Source organism: Phyllostomus discolor, chromosome 8, assembly GCF_004126475.2.
Source record: "Phyllostomus discolor isolate MPI-MPIP mPhyDis1 chromosome 8, mPhyDis1.pri.v3, whole genome shotgun sequence".
NCBI classification, from domain to species: Eukaryota; Metazoa; Chordata; class Mammalia; order Chiroptera; family Phyllostomidae; genus Phyllostomus; species Phyllostomus discolor.
In genome coordinates this window covers 11,282,181-11,302,617 of record NC_040910.2, presented here as the reverse complement: position 1 = coordinate 11,302,617, position 20,437 = coordinate 11,282,181, and the positions used below count along the sequence as shown (strand labels likewise).

The 20,437-nt window shown below is 52.1% G+C and overlaps 1 protein-coding gene across 4 annotated transcripts; it reads right to left on the bottom strand.

Moving 5' to 3' along the window:
* Positions 1-861: 861 nt before the first annotated feature.
* Positions 862-20,066, bottom strand: NOCT (nocturnin). 4 transcript variants are annotated; one of them, XM_036031822.1, is made up of 4 exons: positions 19,476-19,833; positions 6,850-6,887; positions 3,699-3,959; positions 862-2,797 (listed from the first exon to the last, which is right to left on the bottom strand). In XM_036031822.1, exons 3-4 carry the CDS (start codon positions 3,949-3,951, stop codon positions 1,962-1,964), a joined length of 1,089 nt encoding a protein of 362 aa, XP_035887715.1. In that variant the 5' UTR covers positions 3,952-3,959; positions 6,850-6,887; positions 19,476-19,833; the 3' UTR covers positions 862-1,961. The 4 variants fall into 4 exon arrangements, with proteins under 4 accessions (XP_035887715.1, XP_035887714.1, XP_028377666.1 ...); XM_036031821.1 differs by lacking the exon at positions 19,476-19,833 and adding an exon at positions 12,644-14,136; XM_028521865.2 differs by lacking the exon at positions 6,850-6,887 and having other exon boundaries at positions 19,476-20,066.
* Between the last annotated feature and the right edge of the window lie 371 nt (positions 20,067-20,437).

Below are 20,437 nucleotides of genomic sequence, written 5' to 3'. Positions count from 1 at the left end.
GCCTCAGCCATCGTGGTGAGTTACTATTCCTGGGTCTCTTCCCATGTAGAAAGGAGGTATTCCTGTTCTAAAACTTTTTATCTTTCTAATCTTGTGTCACAGGATTGTCTCACCCAAGAAACTAAAAGGATAGAGGGAATGTTATTTTTCTTCCCTGCAGAGCAATAGGCGTAGGTGTGTAGTAGGCTAGACCATCTCTGCTTGTGTAAGTATGTTCTACGATGTTCACGTGACGGTGAAACCTGCTGACGACGCACTTCTGAGAACGTGTCCCTGTCATTAAGTGGCAGATGACCGAATTGGTGAACAACGTTTGAAATTCAAATACCATTTTGGCTCTCCTCACTGGGTTTTGCTTACTCAAGGCTGTTATGGTAATCTCTTCAGGCTGATGTACTTGGAGGTAGGTAAACAATGTTTAATGCCTGGACCGGTAAGTGCTCTAAGCAGTGCCGTGTTTCTCAGCCACCTAGGGTTACTATTCGTCCCGCTAAGATTTGAACCAAATGGTACAGGTGTTCTTTCTGCTTGCCATTGCTTTCCGCCAGCCCCAAGGTTTTCTGTGTGCAGTGTACTGACTCTTGTTTCCAAAGTGGCTCCATGTAGCATCGCTGGGTGGACTGCTTGGGGACCTCCAGCCGTGACACTGAGAGGTACCACGCAAGCGTAACACTGGGAGGTAACATGCAAGCACAGCAGAGATGCCTTTAATGTGCAGCTCCAGGCCCGCCTTTGTCCACTTTGAAAAACGAGGATCTGTGTGCAGATGGGTAGTGTGGGCCACCACCTTAACAGTATTAAAAGATCAAATCTGTTGTGATTTTGGACTGAAAAAAAAAAAAACCAAGTTAAAACTATTACTTTTAAAAGACCATTTATTAATCTTAAATATATACAACTCATGGGTTAAAATATTTATCACTTTATTACCAATAGGTTATTTTTGGGTATTTTGTTTCGAAGGGGCAGTACCATCTTTTTTCCCCAATGAAAAAATTTCAGGTTATCTTTTTACATTATTTCTAGATGCTCTGAACACATTCCCTGGTTATCTTAGGAAATGTCAATGATGGCCTCGTGAAGAGGTTTTCCTAGTTTCCCATCTCTGAAAAGAAGGTCCCACTGACTTTCTCAGGCACTGCACATTTATGCAGCTCCTGAGTGGCCTACTGTAAAAAGCTCATCCTGATAGGAACAATGACACTGAGTGACCTCAAATGTATGCTGATAGCATTCCGATGGGAAATGGGAAATGCACAACAGTGATTAGATAACGAAGACTGGTCGTGGGATCTCCTCAGGAAACACGGCCATGGGGACATGGAGGCACAGCAAGAATGGCGATGAAGGACTTACCAAGAAGAGCTGATATTGCCACTTAAACAAGCAAAACCCCGGGGCCGCCAGGCTACCTGGTTCCTTTGTACACTGTTTTGTTAGACCCCAGGTGAAAACATCTTAAAGCCTTAAGAAAATTACTATAAATTATAACATGTTTTGCATGGTTTTGAAATGTGTAATGCTACCTACAATTTATTAATTTTACACAAAGGTATAAAAAAATAAATATTGCCATGCATATCTTGTTGACATTTAAAACCTCAAATAAATTATTTGAAACACTGTCTAGAGAAATCGCTCCTGCGTACTTGTTAATTACGGAGGACTCAAGGAAGTACTTTTGTATACAGCATCATCAAACTGAAAGCTTCAGAACAAGCCTAACTTGATGCCCTTAACTGATCTAAACGTAACGCTAAGGGAAAGAAGACCCATACAACCCAAAACTGGAGTGCAGACACCTTTTTGCTGTAGGTTTTAATGGGAAAGGTTTGTGAACCAGTGGGATTCCTTCCCAAGGGCATGCTGGAAACACGGAAGGTGAAGCGAGAGGAACCAGGAGTCCTTCCTCGGGCCACTGAGGTTAAGACTCTTGTGAGTAAAAACACACAGATAAGCGTTTATAAAAGGGCGTCAGGGTCCTCATTGAAGCTGAAGTCACACACTAGAGACAGGTGGTCTGAGGGGTAGTGGAAGGACGGTAGCCGGTTGGGTCCAATCTGTTCCTCGGTGAGCAAGTCCAGCGCTGACCGCACGCTCAGAGCGTGCTTGGAGTACCAGATGTAGTCCAGGGTGTGCCGGCACTCCCCGGAGGTCCGGATCTTCCAGGTGGTGTACGGGGGTTCCGACTGCCCGTCCGCACTGAGCAGCTTGTAGGCGCTGCTCAGGTTCAGGCTGGAGGAAGCGAAGTGTTTGTAGACCTCCTCTGTCGGCTCGGCGTTGAAGTCCCCACAGACGATAAGGGGGATCTTGGCTCCTTGGGTGATGTTCTGCAGGTTCCGGAGGAGGTCACAGCCCTGAGCCGACCGAAGCTGCTCCCAGCCGGTGCGTGCTTTCAGGTGGGTGACGGCGATGCAGAGCTGCCGGCCGGACTCCGTGCACTCCAGCGTCTGTGCAATGGCCACCTGGTTGGTTTTCAACCTCATGGCCGTCAGCCTGATGTTGGCACTGTGGAGTAGCTTGAATCGGTTCTGGAGGAAAAACAGGGCGCAGCCATCTGGCCCGTTGTTATGTTCCACATCCAGGCAAGGGGACCAGGGCTTGGGGAAGAACGTGCCCTGATAGCCCAGTCTGCTGAGGAGTGGCTGGAAGGTGTCAAAATAGTGGTCCACCTCTTGGAGGCACAATATGTCGGGCTGGTAGGCTAGGATTTCCTCTAGGATGAGACATTTCCGTTCTTCCCACTTGAGTGCTTCCAGAGGGCACTGTGCAAAGTTGTCTTTGCCTTCTCCGAGAGCTGAAATAAAAAAGCCAGTCAGTTTGTCAGCCAGTACAGACTACGACTTCTTAGTGTCTGGGGGGTGGGGGGGTCTCCTTGGCTTGGATTTCACTCAAGACCCTCTGGATGCTCCCTGCTCCAGGCGCTGCGGGAGATCCTCTGCCTGAAACGCACTCACCCACCAAACCAAAGAACCTCTTACCATCCACAGAAGGCAAGTGACTGACTTTATTTTATATTAAAACTATTTCAAGGGCATACTAAAGTTTTCATTGTTCTTTGTAGTTCCGAGGGTCTAAACTATGTCAGGTGAAATAAATGTATTTAACTGGATATACTTGTTTCAATACTGACTATAATAAGCCTCCTGAATCAATACAGGCACTGTTCCAATGAATGACCCATTTCAAATGGGCAGCTTTTCCTACTTATGGGTGAACATCTGGGGGAAAAAAACAAAAAAAAACAAAAAACAAAACTGAACCAAAGATCAGGAGGTCCCATTCCCCATGGAAAGTTCTGGGCTACCATTCAGGAGATTCCGTTTCTCCCCTGCAAATGCTATCTTAGTGCTGTGGACTGAAAGCTGGAGACGACCAAGTTCTGAGGCTGATAAAAGACAGGGTCCTCTCGATTGGGCTGTGCTGGGAAGCAGATGGACTTGCATGGCACCTGGATGGCCCGCAAACATGGAAGCTAAGGGATCAATCTTGAGCTGCTGGATTCATTTTTAGTGAAAACCAGAGGACGGGCTTGCCTAACCCCCCCCTTCTGACAGCTCATGTTGCCCCTGTCACCCCAGCCCACACCTCCCTCTGCCCACACCTCTTCCCTCCACGGAATACACCAGTGGAAGACACCAGTGCACTGGGCGTGTGCGGAAGCAGAAAGCCAACAGGCACAAGAGCACCAGGCATACCTTGGGCGAGGATGTTCCACTGCATGACCCTAATCAGCGGGTGGCTGCTGGGGCCGTCTGTCCTCAGATCCACAAAGTCCCTCTGGAACCGGGGGGGACGCGTGTGCAGAACGGCCCTGCATTCCTCAAGGAGCTCTTTGGGGTCGATGGGCTCCAGGTGTTCCGGGTCAGGCGACTCCAAATACTGGGAGGCGGCGCTGCTGTTCAGTGTCTTGGTGAGAGCACTATAGAGTCTGCTCGTGCCGTTTCCCATGGGACACGCTGCGCAGGAAAGGAAAGGAAAAACACAATGACACACTCGGCTCCTCCGCTGGCCTTTCTTCCATGTTCACCCGGCTCAACCAGGAGGCAAGCTGCGGTCCCCAGAAGCAGAGACCTGAGTGTAGGGCAATGCTGTCTCTAGCACGGGTGGATCAGAGGAGTTCCCAGGCTCCACCTTTCCACTAGGACGGGAAACAAATGCTGCTGTCAAAACTGCTCTCAGAGCCCTGGCTGGCGTGGCTCAGCTGGTTGGGCCTTGTCCCTTGAACGGAAGGGTTGCTGGTGTGACTGATGGTTGGGGCACGGGTGGGGGGGGGGAGGCAGCTAGTTTATGTTTCTCTCGCACATCCGTGTTTCTTGTGCTCTCTTCCTCCCCCTACCTCCAAATCAAAGCTAAAATATTAAGAAAACAACTGGCCTCTGAGAACTAAGATAATTCTCTTAAGGTAAAAACACCTTTATTAGTGAAAACCAGATGCTCTTTATGACCTCCAACCTGTGGTTTGCCTTCATAATTTATATGCCCAGTCTTAGGAAAGCAGAGCTCAAACAAAACCCCCATTCCTCTTTCTGTATCCTGAAGACCGGTTTTGTGAAGAAGCGGATGTTGGGAAGCCGGTGTGAGCCCTACGGAGGAGACGGTTACAGCAGGCTGCTGCTCTCGCGTGCCGTCACTCCAGACCCCTCTGCTAGGAGAAGAAACGGCTGGGTTGGCCCATCTCCCGCTTCTCTTGGATGTTACCTGGAGAGCCGGGCTCTGGCTTTCTGCAGAGCTCTGTGCACCCCGCACCGAGCAACATTCTAGTGCTTGCTCTTTATCCTAATGATTACAAATCACTAAGGAGGGCAGAGCACAGCCTTCTACTCATTAGCAGGAGGGAAGTTGTACCTGTCACGTCGCTTGTAAGCAGTTGATTGCTTTTAGGTCAAGCTTGCTTTCTCTTCAGTACGGTATAAAGTAGGGGCAAGTTGTACTTGGAATTACCTCCAAGATTCTGTGCAAGATGGATCTTGGTGCGGAGGAAAATCTGGCTTTTCCTACCACATCCATTCTTTGCCTTGTTTTAAAAGACACACAATTTTCTGTATAAAAATACATGATCTGGCAGGCTGATGGGCTGTATTTGGGAACTAGGTCACAAAACTGAATTCAGATTTACCACTAAATGTGATGTCCTTTAAACAGCAGGGTCAATAAGCATGCAAACATGCTCTCTCTCCTTTTCACCAACTCAGAGTAGCTCCCCCTCCCCAGTAAGACCCCTAGGTCAGGGCAAAGAAACACATGCTGGTTTCTGCAGCATACACGTAAGTGAACATGCGCCAGCCAGGAGACTTCTTTCTTGCACCGTGCACATGCACCAATGCACGCATGCACGCACACACACACACCCCTGTTTCCAAACCAATCTGAACATACTGAGTTCTTTTCAATCAATCTGCTTGCCTGTTTTGAGTACATGGGTCCAAAGGAAGGAATTTTCTTCTTCCTCATTAGCAGGAAGTGTAACTTTGTGTAGATGGCAGTGTAACTTTGAAAATCTTTTTCTGTACTTTTTAAGAAAGATTTTATTTACTTATTTTTAGAGAGAGGGGAAGATAGAGAAAGGGAGAGAAACATCAATATGTGGTGGCTTCTTGCATGCCTCCTCCTGGGGACCAGGCCCGCAACCCAGGCATGTGCCCTGACTGGGAATCGAACTGGCGACCCTTTGGTTTGCAGCCCGAGCCCTGAGCCACACCAGCCAGGGCTGTACTTTTTTAAAGCAGCTAAAAGTCCTACTGGTTTCTCAAGTGTGGTCTCTAGATCAGCATCAGGGTCACCTGACTGTAGGCCCAAGTGTCACAGGCATCACAGCAACTCCCGGGGCACAGCGGGGTGCCTCACATCTGAAGCTGCGACACTCGCCATGCGCCAGGCTCTACGAACTAACTACTCGCTCAGCGTTGCTCAGTGTGCACAGGACCGTTCCACACCCTGCTGAGGACACACACCTGCCAGGTGAGTTCTGAGGTGGAGACTGTGATAAGAAGCAAGTTTGTGAACATGAAAAAGAGGGTAAGTGTCCAATAGGAGTCCAGCGTTTGAGGAGTTCTGTGAAGCCCGAAAAACTACCCTGAACCACACTTCCTTCCAAAACTTAGGAAAACCCTCAGATCAAGACAATGAAAGCATGCTAAAAAGACACGCCCAGAGATGAAATCAAATCAAAATGAGCTGAAGGTCACTAGGCAAATGGGGAGTATGGCCTAAGTCAGAATTGCAGAACTCAGAAATGAGGAGGCAGAGCCTTTGAGAGCTAGGGGTGAACAGTATAAGCCTATTTTAATTGAAGGAGATCCAACACATGAATAACAGGAGTTATTACAGTGAGAAGACCAGTGCATGGAAATAAACACTGAAAACTATAAATCAAGAATAGTTTGAGTACAGATAGCTAACATGCAGCATGAATTAAGCTGTGGAGTTCTAATACATACCATAGTAACTAGAGTTAATAAGGCTATTGTACATTCGAAATAATCTCGAAGAGTAGATCTTAGTGACCTCACCACACACACACACACACACACACACACACACAGCAACTATGTGAGATGGCGGACACGTTAATCAGCATGATTGAGGTATTCACAATGTATATGCGTATCAAAACATTACTGGTACATCTTAAACATATGTAATTTTGTTAATTATACCTCAATAAAGCTGGGAAAGTAAAAGTAATGATTTAAAAAATTACAAGGTTAAAAAAAATGTATCGTGGACATTGTCAAACACCAACACATAAAGCTTTGTCTGTGTTATTCTAAAAAAGAAAATGATAAAAGAACTTGAAAAACAAAACGAGACTTGAAACGACACATTGAAAAATAACACACCACATACCTGAGAACACCAACCCAGACTGACCAACACCAACTGGACTGTAAAGGAAAAGAGAAAAAAGTCCCTTGGGCATCTAGGCAAGAAGAGCAAGCAACTCACAAGGAAAAGAATACTCGGCTCATCTCTATGTGACCCAAGAATTTTATATCCAGCAAAGTGGATACTGGCTCCCGGACCGCCGGGGCAGGGGCTGGCCACCTGCAGCCGAAGGTGGATCCGCACAGCCCCTGAGCTAAGAATGGCCTCACAGTTTGTTAACAAACACACACATACACACAAGTGTGTGTCAGGGTGATTTCTTCTGGCCCTGACAGCCTCAGTGTTGCTGTCGAACCCTTTTCAGAAAAATGTTGCCGCCCCTGCAACTACAGGACAAGCTTCAGACCAGAATGACCAGAGAGACACGGATGTGCAAACGGCTGGTGCTTGTGAAATACACAGCTACGTAGAAATTCAAGTCCAAATGGGGTTAGAGGGCGAGTACAATCTAAGATGGCCACATGATCCAACAGTGAACTTACACAGATTTCGTGCAACAAAAAAAAGGGTATGTGGGTGAAAAGCAGGAGCCAGAATGAGAAAGCATATCCAATTAAATTTTTTTAAATGTTTCAGTAATCATAATTACTAATAGTAGCACGATTGCTGTTGCCCTGAGACTGTTTTGTGGGTGTGAGATGAAGCAAACCGGACATTCTAATTCCATCATTCCTAGTCTTTTCTGTGTGTGTGTGCAGCTTGGAAATGCATTTCTAGGCTTGAGCTGCAACATAAGGAAAACATTCTTGTTAGAGCCAGCTCATTTTGGACGGGCAGGGGAGTATGAAATCTGATCATCCACCTTATTTGTGACTTGGCCTCTGAAAGACTTTTGGTGGTTTTCAAACATGAAATTTACCCTCAAGAGACAAAGCTTTGCAGCAACCAAGAGGAAAGCCATACTGCAGCAGGGCGGAGGAGTGAGGCCGGAAGGCCGGGGCTCAGGGGCCGGCTCCGGGCCCAGGGCTGTGCGTGGCGCGGAGCTCTTGAACTGTGTGTGTGCCTCTAAAATGAGGGCCTGTTCCGTGATCACACTTTCTTATTTGGGGTATACATCCGGGTTAGAAGGGGTAGCAACTCCCAAACAACCTATCTACTGTTCTCACTACAGGCACACATTTCTATTAAGAAAACATGCATGCACCACTCAGAATGACTTACTACTCTAGATCTTTGAGATCTAGAGTAGACCATTTCCATCAGGCGTGATAGCAGCGTTCAGGCATGGGATGCACTGAAAACGGCCTACACCCCCTGCCCTTGCCTCTCTGCAGATGCATTCACCCGGGAGAGATGTCTCGGGGCTACATTCTGCACTGGAGACCAGGGAGAGGAGAAATAGCATCGTGTGGGAGTGCTTCCGGCAGCCCTGCCTCTGCTCCTCTGACCTCACAGGAAAACCAAAGATGGCCCCTTGATGGACTGAAAACTGGGTTATTTAATGACAAAGTGGCCTGGGACACACTAAAGTACTTGGGACGCTGATGAATGAATCAGCCTGTTGCACAGTGAGCAGGAAATTAGGACAGAGAAACCCAGATGATCCTGGAAGATGTTTCCATGAGTCTCCTCACCGGTCCCCCCCAACCCTCCCACGGGAGGACCTCAGGCCTCGTGGCCAGGCTCTGCCCTGCCGTGCAGACAGTCCTCTGCGATCATCTGTCTCTGGTGTGTAGATTTCACATTCTCGCTTCCCTGTCACCTGAGATTCGGGAAGGGCATTCCGTATCAGTGAGCGCGTGCTGAACTTCTCCCTCAGGGAGTTCCGTGTCTGGGGGAACACTAATACACAGGAACCAAGGAGAGGAAAACTGAGGGCGTGCGACGTGGAACGGGCTCGGGCGCAATAGGGTGGAAGCAGTCAGGACGGGTAAGAGTGCCGAGGAGGCCAGCGCACCCCCTGCCCCACTCACACACACACACACCAGACGCCACTCCAGCCCACAGCAGTAAACAGACTAAACCGTCTGCCCTCATGGAGCTTGGTTGTAGTGGGGACACACAGACAAGATGACAGACCGACATAATTTGTCACATGGTACAAGTGCTCAGGAGAAGAACCCAGGAGAGAGGGCCAACGGGAGCGCCGCTGCGGAGAGAGCTGTGAGTTTACAGGGGGCGAGATGCTCAGCGAGGCTCAGGACAGCACACGTGGGAGGTGACCCATGACCGGGGACCTGAGGTGGCGGGGAATCGGGAAGTTGTACGGAGAGCCAGTGTAAGGACAGTCTCGGCCGAGGACAGCAGATGCAAAAGCCCCGCGAAAGGAGCAGGTCTGGCAAGGCTGATGACCGCCCAGGGGACCAGAGCGACTTCCAGAATGACCAGCAGATGAGGCCAGGGGGGCAGGGGGCGGACAGAGTAGGGCCGTGCTGGCCACTCTCAGGACTGGAGCCTTCACCTGACGGGAAGCCGTGGAGAAGTCCAGGCAGGAATGAGAATCGGACTTACACTAAAAGAAAGTCTCACCAGCTGATGCATTAAAGATACACTCTGTCAGGAAACAGGGCTGACGCAGGAAACTCATTGTGGGACAATCGCAACAACTCAGGGAAAGAGGTGGATGGCTTGGACTAGTGGTGACCGAGTGGCCGGATCCTGAGTGAGTATAGACGGGAGCCAGCAAGTTCGGTGGGGGAAGTGGACGTGACCTATGAGGAGTCATCGGAAGGCCTCCAAGAAGTTGCCAAGACTCACCAGGAAGACTGGGTGGGTTTGCAGAAAACAGGAGTCTGGGAATTAGATAGGACTGGTGTTCGGGAGACAGGCGCGAACCGCAAACACATGCTAGCAGATGTCCGTGGGCGGAGGGGGCAGAGCACCTGGGGTGTCGGCAAGGCCAGAGAGGCAGGGGAAAGAGAGTTTCATCTGTGCGGCGGTCACCTCCTGTGTCCAGTGTTGCCGGACAGTCCAAGGAGAAGGAAGACTGGGAACAGGTCTGGATCTGGCAATGTGGCAAACGCTGGTGACTTTGATAACAGCGATTTCTGAGTTTGGGTGGAGCTGTGTGGGGGGTGGGGGATGAGGACAGACAGAAGTCTAGCAGGAAAGTTGCCCCCAAGGTGGGGAAATGGCGTCGTGGCTAGGGCTGGGGCAAGAGCGTTTGAGAGGCTACCCTGTCGTGTTTGTTTGCAGATAGGTGCGGGGGCACCCACCCAGCAGGACTTCAGCACCAGGGTGCTGACAAATCCTCTCCCCAACAGGAAAGTATACACCTGGACGGAACTGTCTAAACTGACTCCTTCAGTGCCCTGGACAGAGACCAAAGGCATGGAGTGGACTAGGAAGCTTTACTCCCGAAGGCCAGGAGCTTTGGGTAAGAACAGGGCTACTCTGGGCCCCCACCTACACCCCACCTGTAACTAACTAGTCCTACTAGGGCAGCAAAGATAGTGAATTATTAAGTTAAAAATCTTCCCACCGAGAAAACCCAGGCTTCAATGGCTTCACTGGTAGCCTATCCAATATTTAAGTAAGAAATGATATCAACCCTCCACAGACGCCCATGTATTGCTTCCCAAGCACAGCCATGCTGGAAGGCACTTGGCAGTTTTTTAAGATAATGTAAACATAAGCCCTGGCCGGCGTAGCTCAGTGGATTGTGCGCGGGCTGCGAACCAAAGCACCGCAGGTTCCATTCCCAGTCAGGGCACATGCCTGGGTTGCAGGCCATGGACCCCAGCAACCGCACATTGATGTTTCTCTTTCTCTCTCTCCTTCCCTTCCCTCTCTAAAAATAAATAAATAGAATCTTAAAAAAAATAATGTAAACACAGATTTACCATTCGGCCTAGAACTCATGCCCCTAGGTATTCACCCAAGTGAACTGGAAAATTAGGTGCATGCAAAGCTATATATGCCAATGTTTATTAGCAGTTTTATTAATAATTGCCAAAATCGGAGGCAAGCAAGACACCCTTCACTGTGCGTATGGATAACCGACTTCGGCGCATCCACGCAATGCAGCACTAGGCAGCGACAAACAGGAGCAGGCTGGACTTGCGGGATCCATCCCCGCAACAATGGCGAATCTCAAGCGCATTTTGTGAAGCAGAAGAAGCCAGACCCTAAAAATGATACATTGCATGAGCCGGGTCTTATGACACCCCGGTGGTTGTCAGGTTGGGGGCGGGGGGGGGGGGGGGCAGCGCCTGAAACCGGGAATTTGTAGGGTGACGGGACCACTCCGTCCAGTACTGCGGTGGTGGGTACATGACTCTCTACCTTCATCAAAACAGAGCTTTCCACCCATCACAATGCTTTACTGTATGCAAGTTCAACATACGAACCAGGAGGAGCAGGGGGCTCAGGAGGGAGGAAGAACTAAAAGTGCCCACTGTCAAGGCTTCACTGACTGCGTTCACACTGGTAACACAGCACCAAGGCCCAGCCCCACGGAGCTGCAGTAAGGCCTTCCCTCGAATGCGAAAGCAAAACGAAGCTGAGGACCATGGGGCCCCCTCCTCGGCCCCTCCCGTTCTACGAGGTACGCCAGCTGATGCTGACGACGACAGAATGTGTAATACACGCTCCGCTTCCAGATTCTGCGTGCTCTGAGTATTTTCAACTCATTGTCACAGTCCTGAGAGGCAGCTAGCTACCCTGATTACGCCCCTTAAGTAACTTGATAACAAGTCTCTTTCACCTGGTCTTAAAAATAACATGCACTTTTTCTTTGAGAGGATCAACCATTAAAAAAATTCTTCTCACTCATGAACACATGTCCGATTCCAATATTTCAAGCCATTCTACTGAAGGTTTTATGCCTTAGTAGGAGCTGTTATTCTGGGCTCCAGAAAGCTTGTCCAAGGTTCAGAACAGCCCAATGCGGAAAGCCGGTTTCCTGCGGTGAGCTAGCACAAACAATTCCTGGGGGCGGGAATTAAGATACCGAAAAATACAAAATCTCGATAAAACCTCTGCTTGGCACTCGCACTGGCTTCCAGGTCCAATTTTTTATGTGTCTGGATATGTCCTGTTACATCCCATATTGTATTAGGTTGTTGCCCAAAATGCTTTTTTCCTCCCCTTGAGCCACTTCGAGTAGATCAGCCATCATTCTCTGTGATACACGTTACATAATTTACATAGATCAACAGGCAGATCAAAATAGCTTTATTTCTCATACCTAGCTGTTCACGTAGCAACCCCGCCGCCATCCCTTGCCTCTTCCCCATTCTGTGCGCGCACTTCCACCTACATGAGAACTGCACGCCTTCACCCTGGGCATTATCGTCAACGCCTCCCTGCTATTTCACTTTACAGGAACAAACAACCCCTTACCTACCCTTGCAACAGCCTGGAAACACGTGCCGGAGAGCTCAGATTTTTTAGAACACCCGTGACTCTTCGCATCGCCCACCGCTACATCCAAAGCAAAAGCAGCCCCCCGGGCAAGCTCCCGAGGAGTGCGGACCGCCAGCGACGGGAAGGAGCGGGCTGTGATGATGAGAATGCTGGGGGAGAAGCCTGTGGGGCCAGCGGCGGCGGAGACCCCAGCCGATGCCCGCCCCGCCCCGCAGGGTGGCCCCACCGAGCGCACTTGGCAATCAGGGCAGAGGGGCGCCTCGCCACGGAGGGCGCCTCGGCTGCCCACGACTGCTTATTCCCCAGTCCGCCCCACCATTCCGTCTCTGCAGGACTTCTCTCGCCCCAAGCTGGAGCTTGGCCTCCTGAAGTGGCGGCTCGGCAAAACCGCGAGGTAAAGAAAAAAACCCAAACACTCCGCAGAAGGCAAGGTAATCTGGGTACATACCTGGGAAGCCGCGGAGCTGACCAACCTCGGGCCCAAAGAAACCTTGACCAGTAAAGTGCACAAAAACTGGAAAGGACAGACGTCACAGGAAGGCGCCACCCAAAGAGCGAGCCTGTGCTGCCATCTGGCGGCCGCGTGCTGAACCACCGCGGCGAGCGCTCCTCCGGCCGCTCGTTCGTTTCAGGAGGCCCCTTAGGGGTAGGTTCCTGAGTCAACGGGGCCACCTCCAAGACGGGCAAAGCGACCATTTTCACAAGATAACCACCGACGTAGGACAGCCTAGGCACTGGATGAGCGGTGCCCCCAATGCGTTATTTAAAATGCAACCCCCCCCAACACCACCTGCAGAGCTTTAAGGACTGAGCCCATGTCCCCCTTCTTACACCTGGCCAGCTTCTCTTACTGAAGCTGCTCTGCATACCTGAACTGCAATCCCCGCCCTTTACTCATTAGACTGTAAGCTCCCTGAGGGCAGGGGCTGTGTCTCCCTTGCTAACCCAGCTCAGGGCTGTATTTTGCCACTGAGTGTGAGGCTGTGCACAGTGCAGTGACTGCTGGACCCCGGAGACTGGACCCTAAGTGTCACTTCAGGAAGACACCCTTTTCTGGCAAAGGTCAGATATTCAGTCAGTGGACACGCGCTCCGGATGGCTGAAGCCTCGACTCGTCCCGCTGAGATCAGGCTACAACTCGAGAGGCAAACATTCAGACACATGACTCCAGTTAGGCCGCCTGGCCTTACATTCCGCCTCCTCCTTATACTAATAGAATCCCGAGCAGCGCAGTCACCTCCCTGTGGTGCCTCAGTTTCTTCGTGCGGGGACCTGTGCAGCCTACCCTTCAGGGGCTGCTGTGAGGATTCAGTTGAACTAGCCACACCCAGCCCATCCCACTCTGTTCCATTCAGTGATGCTCACTTTTCTGGCTCAGGGAGAAGGCAGTTGCCACCCAGCAGCCTAGAGAGAACCACACCACCACCACCCTGTACTTTCACTGCTGCCCCAGCAATCAGGCCGAGTATGCCCTACATGCACCACTCCACAGGCGTGGCTACTGAGGCCGAGATTGCACAGCCTTCTCAGGATTGCATAACCAGCCGTGGAAGGCGGCCTGCACCTGGATCACGTACCAGCATCGCTGAGGTCCCGAGTCAGGGCAACTGCAGCTACGGCGGGCCTGGCCCGGGGCCCGCACAGGAGCAAACAGAGGTCAGATTCCGCCCCTCTCCTCCTGGCGATGTCACTGCCCGCACAGCACACACGTCAGCCCGGCACAGAGTGTCCAAGCAGTGTGACGCCCCGTGTGGCCCTGCTGCAGATATCAAGTGAAGGTCGTGACTCGCCCTAACATGGCTAAAAATACGAGCGCCTAGACATGGTGACAATCCCGGTGACCTTTGGTTGCTGGGCAGCGTCACAGAACAGAGCAGACGGTCCAAGTGTGTTCCAGCCATGCCAGATTCACCCAGAAAATGTCCCCGAGGAAGAAGGAGTCCCCCCATGAGAGAAGCCTGGGTCGGGACACGCAGCTGGCGCCCCCCGCACTGTGGTGCTCAGACGTGGAGTGTGGGGGCAGACACCGAGGGAGCCGGTGGGACAACCGGCCCCCACTCAGATCTGGAGTCGGTGCTGGGGCACGATGCCCCAGCACTAGTCCTCCACTCCTGGGACTCAAGGAGACCGTCTGCTCTACAGGTGCGGATGGGAGCAGGACAGCCGGGCGGAGCCAGCTGCCGACAGCACGGGCTCTCCCTCCGGATCGGGGGCCGCAGCCCTACCGGGCACTGCTGCCGCCCGAGAGCTTCCGCTTTGACACAGGTGCAAAAAAAATCCTAAGAACAACAGAATATCTTGAGGCGATGATTCCATGAAATTCAAATTCCAGGTCCCAGCAATAAAGCTGCCGTATCCTCTGTGGCGGTGCCCGCACCTCAGGCTGAGCGGCTGTGACAGAGGCCTGTGGCCCGCCCTATCCGCCAGCCACTGAAGGCAAATCAAACTCGGTTCTTCCGAAAGACGCCCCAGAAATGCTGAGCTGGGTCGTCAGAGACAAAGGGCGGCAGGAGCTGAGGGGCGAGCGTGAGGACAAGGCATTCCAGAGTGACACCTGAATCAGTCGCCCGGTGACGCCACTTCTCTCCCACAGGTGGACCCAGCAGGGGTCCAGACGCTGCTTCTGAGGCAGCGGGCCACCTGCCTGGGGAGGGCCCCTAGCCGTGGGAAGCCATGTGGGGAGTCCCTCCCACCGTGGGAAGCAGACCAGGAGCTAACTCTGGGTCCCAGGGATGCTTCTGAAAAGGGGAGAGAAGATGTCAACAGGTGAGAGCACACGGCAAGAGGCCCTCCTAGCTCAGGCCAAGGTGGAGGCAGCCAGCCGGCCCCTCTCCGGCCCCCTCTCCAGGGCTGCAGGGGGGCCTGGCTGTCCACCCTCCGCCTTGCTGCTGTCCTTTAGCAGAGGCCCAAGGGAGAAAGGGGCATGCGTGTCTCTACCTGTTCAAAACTACAGGGAAATATTAGGGACACCCAACGAGAATGGGCTTCTATGAACAAAGGACCAGAGAACCAGGGCATGTCTGGATATTTATAATGACTGCAAGGCAGGAACGCTCAGGAAATGTGGCATGATAAGGAAGAGATAAAGACACTAAACATGAGAAAGGAGAGACGCAGGCCAGGTCCACGAGGCCGAGCACCCGTGTGTCGCAGGTTAAGAACGCGAGGACAGCGGCGTGCCCTGAGCCTGAGGGGCTCCCCGGGGCCGAGGCATCTGCCCTGACGGAACCGTGGGACAGCGAGGACGGGAGAAGCCTCTGAGCTTCTAGAGATGATTGACACACACTCGCAGGGATGTTCAAAGTTCTGTGGAAAGAGGTTTCTAGTAATAGGCATGTGTTACTTTTGTAATTGAAAAAATCTTATTTAAAAAAATCATGAAAGATTAATTGTACAATACATCTCAGCCAATCTATAAAGCCTGACCTATCATTCGAAAGAGGGTGTCTCCCTTCAGCCGTCCCTCAGTGACGGTTAGAGTCCGTGAAAGTGGAGCATCGCATGCAAACAGAAAACTATTACCGGCAAGGCATCACCAGCATCTGCAGCAAAGTACTCCCCCCCTTCCCCCGCACCCCCTGCTGCACGAGGCACTTCAGGTCACCAGTGCAGCTGCAGACTGGCTGAGGGCCCCGCCCAGCCCCGCCTGGAAAGCGCAGGGAGTTGGGGGAAGGCAAGCAGAGGGCGAGGAAGATGGCAGCTGGCAGGAGAGGATGGCACAGGCCCGAGACGCTGCCAGACATCCCACTGCAGTCAATCTGTGCCGAAATCTCGGCTGCCTGCACCTGGCACGCACTCGCCTTCACAGACGTCTCATGGGGGAAAAAAACAAAAAACTTCCCTAGTAAGAAACTTCTCGTAGGCATCTAAGCATTCTGTAAAACAAGTGTCCTCCCTGGCTGTCCACCTGGGCTGCTGGTCGGTCAGTGGCTGCCCATGGGCTACCCCTGAGTGACCCGGTGCTGAGGCCCTACCTGCGGACCTGCACATTCGGAAGGTCTGAGCAGGCCCCACCGTCTCTCCGACCGTGGAAGGAGGAGACAAGGGGCCTTTACAGAACCATGCAAGTCTGAGGGTAACAGCTTTCTTTAGCTCGCTTTCTCCCGGGTGCTCCTCCCCCCACCCTTGCCAAGGGTCTGTGGTGGCTGGTGTCTCTCAGGCGTCGCTCTGAGACCAGGTAGAGACTACAGGACAGGGAGCGCGGACTGTCAGGGGAGGTCTTACCCCTTCCTGTGGCCGTGCTGACTTCCCCTACTCTGAAAATAGTTCAACATTTGAGGATCCGTGGATCATTGATGCATCTTATTTTCTTCCAGGGGCAGCCCAGTGTTAAGAGACAGCACGCCAGGTCACATGCTTCGAGAGTGAGCATGCACTGCATGTTGCACGTGGCCCTGGGACCCACGGTTATGAACTCGAAAGCCCCCAGGAGTTCACTGCTGTCAAACCCCTGCCGTCGAATGCTCTGGGAAACAACTCCTCCCTTCTCCCCCCAGGAGGGCAGTGCGTTCCTGCAGAAGCTTGGTGAGCACAAGCTTCCCCATTTCCCCTCCCCCCCCAGCAGCTCATAGGTAAGGAACACACTAAATACAGCCGGCTCCTCAAGGGAGCTGGCTCCTCAAGTGAGCTGGCGTTGGCTTTGAGAATCGTACTAAGGAAAAAGCAGCGCCTCCCAGTGGTGGAGAACAGGAATTTGGCCAACTCTCCATTATCCGAGGACGGCATTACATAAACCTCAGACCACTCCCGACTGCCTTTCCTTCGGGACTATAACTGTGGCAGCTGTGGCGTCTCCGGGGGCTGCTGCCCCTCGTGAGAAAAGGAGGCAAAGCACTGGGATCATCTCCAAGGTCCCCTTTCTAGTCTAACAGCCTAGTGTTTGATGGCTCCAAAGGGACTGGACTCGCCTTGCCACTGACCTCTGACTGCCAAGGGGCTTCCTCGAGGAAGGAGCTGATCCTGGAACGGGGCCTCCCGCTCCCGCCTCCCCCCAGGCTCTCTGGAGAGAAGAGTAGTTCCCAGCTCCCCAAGGCTTCTCCTGCCCTGTCTACACTTGGGGGCGTGTAAGAACAGCCTGCAGCTTTCTTATGGTTGTTATTTTGTCAAGTAACAAGGAATCTGGGGCTCAGCGATAATGGTTCTGTTCGGCAGACCCGCAGCAGGCTCCGCGAACCCACGTGTTTTCAAAAGCACCCAAGGCTGGTTCGGAGGCCCTTTGAGAACCACGCTGCAAGTGCCTCTTCCCTCGCCCTGCAGCCTCCATGCTTCATCCCGCCTCTTCGCTCTGGGCTTTTCCCAAGCCAAATGATTCTGTCTCTTCCAATCCTAACCGTGCTCCGAGGCCCGGCTCAAAGGCAACACTCCCCCCATCGAACAGGGGAAAGTATGATGATGCAGTCCCTGACCACCACAAACTATGCAGTCAAGTTCCCACGTCCTGAGCCCCGCCCTGGAAAAGGCACCTTCATGCTCCTGGTGTCTCCCCCCCAACCCCCAGGTAAGTATGCAACCCACTCCTGGAGCCCACAAAGATGTCTCCGATGAGACCCTTGTGTCAACATTTTTCTCTAAGAAGAAAAGGTGTTAATCTCATTAATTATTTCTTTTTCCAAACCTCATCTGTCTCACTGGGCAGTGAAATCCTTAAAGGCAGACTAAGGTTCACATTCTTTTACCTCCTATAATACAGGGTCCGGCAGAAGCAACGCCTGCTTGCGTGTGCTTAGTAGGGCAATCACATGGGTGTAATAATTTATAGTTTTAATCTGAACATTTCATCTACAATGTCATGGTGTATTTGAATGCGATATGGTTACGGTACAGAATTACATGGTTATGATTTTGTAAGACTTTGCAATAAAAAAGGGGCGCACTGGACCCTGTAAAGCTCCTACAGTGTGCGAGACCTCCAGTAAAATGTGGAATGAATGATGAATGTGTGGTCACACAACTAGAGAACCAATGTACTGAAAGCAGATGAAGCTAAAAGCACGGGAAACAGGAAAAGGGCCTAGACTCTGTGGTAACTGTCTACAGCAGTTTAAGGACCATAACGGACCACAGTAATTTCTTTATCTGTGAAACTAGGGGGTTTCAGAGGATTTCTTACAGGTTTTCTTTTACTTTTCCCACCTCAGACCTAACAGTTTTCCTCTTGAAAATTTCCAGCAAGAAAAAAAACACTTAAGTTATAAGGTGGTGCCCATTCTAACAGTTATTTCGCCATGTGCCAAATTTCTATAGAACTGGGGGGAAAACCGGAATGACGGTCAAGTTCACCCTTCCTAAAGAACAACCCAGAGTCTGGAGTCTCAGTTACCAGTTCAACATCCTCATTTTAAATGTCAGCTTCTGCCTTACATATGCCAAACAATCTGAACAGAGTTTCAAGTCTTGGCTTCAATCACATTTTGGATGATCACTTTCATTAACTCAAGAAAGTCACGTCGAACATAATTGTTTCATTGTCCTTCTCAAACTACTCCAAAACTTTACGAGCGACATGTAGCTATAACAGCGGATGGTCACACAATGTTGAAAGTGGAAAACTGCCCACAGCCTCACTTGAACACAAGCAACATACACTTTTTAGTGTGGTGAAGCCACTGCCAGTTTGAAAGGGACACGTTCTCATCTTAAAAGTATGATTAATTTGTAAGTTGTGGCCACAGAAATGTGTCCTCAGGCAGAAACCGAGGTGGCAAAAAAGAGGAAGTGGAAGGTACCCGACGGATAAAATTGGCTCCTGGAGAAGACATCACCTTTACAAGATCTTAATCCAGGTATGTAGGACACAGGATGACGTAAGTATTGAGAACTACAAGGCTCCAAAAAAAAAAAAAAAAGCAACCCCTAAATAAATGTAAGACGAATCATTTCGTGTTATAACACCTTGTTAACATACTTTCAAAGAAAAAAAAAACCCCAGAATATCGAAGCCATGAAAGCCACATGGTCAAATAAATGTAACTTTCAATGACTTTTTTGCATATAACTTCCATAATTAGAGCAATGAGAAGTAAAACCAACACGAATCATTTTCGGCCTCAGAAAGGGGGAAATTGAACGCAGGACCAGGAGAGAAATATCGAAGGCCCGGCACCCGAGGATCCAGCACAGGGAACCTGAACACCATGTTCCAGGTGCAAGCCCCAGGCGATGAACGGGAGGGAGGGAGGGAGGAAGAGCGGCCGCTACCCCGCCCGCCCCGCCGCCCGGCTCCCATTCATTCCGCGCCGTCTGCAGGCGGCGTCCTCCGCCCGGAACCGCTGAGCACTCACCTGCGCTGGGACCCGGCGCCGGCGCGCCCGAGGCCGCCGCCAGGAGCCGGGGGGACGCTGGGCGCCGGGTGGCGGCCGCCGGAGACGACTGGCAGCGCCGGCCGGGGCCCGGGCCGGGCCGGCGGCGCAGGCCGGGCGCGTCCCTCTGCAGCAGGGCGGAGCAGAGCCGCCACGAGCTCTGAAACATGCCGGGCGCCGCTGCCACAACCGCCGCGGCCCCTCGCGCGCCGGAGGGGCAGAGCACGGCCGAGGCCGAGGGGAGGCGACTCTCGGGGGCGCCCGAGCGGAGGTTCCCGGGCTCCTTCTCGCCTAGCTCGGACCCCGGGAGGAGTCCTGGGCGGGCGAGCCGGACGGACAGGCTAGACCGGGCGACTGCTGCGGTGGCGGAGGGACTGCGGGCTGGGGCCGGCGAAACCGGGAGGACACCCGGTGAGCTCGGCGGCTGACAAAGCGGGCGCTACCAAGCGGGGCCCGGAGGGGGGACCCGTGGAGCCGGGCCCTGACGCGGCCAGGCTAGGTTCCAAGAACCGGGGTGGTTCTATTTCAAAAGGAAAGCGATACTAGGCTGCTGGTGGCGTGGATGCTGCAGGAGGCCTAAGGGAACCGAAGCCTGAGGGAGAGGTTTTAAAGACAAGAGACTCCTCCCTCCGCGGGCTGGAATGGAACCGCCCACAGGCGGGGAGTCCCTGGATAGTGCCGGGGCTGGTGCTCTGGCACACGTGTGCGTGCGAGCGGGAGACAGCATCGGTGTGAGTGTGTGAATACAGCAAAGGGTGCCCGCGCCCGACTCTTTCGGCGGAATATTTTACGTTAAACGGAATTGATCACGATAAAGCCCCGACCGTGTGCGTGGGCGATGGCGAATTGGCGAATGTGACAGTGTCCCTGTCCTCGAGAATGGCTTACTCAGGCAAAGGGCCAGAAGGTCTTCAGAGAAATCAGACCGCAAGGCTCTACAAGGG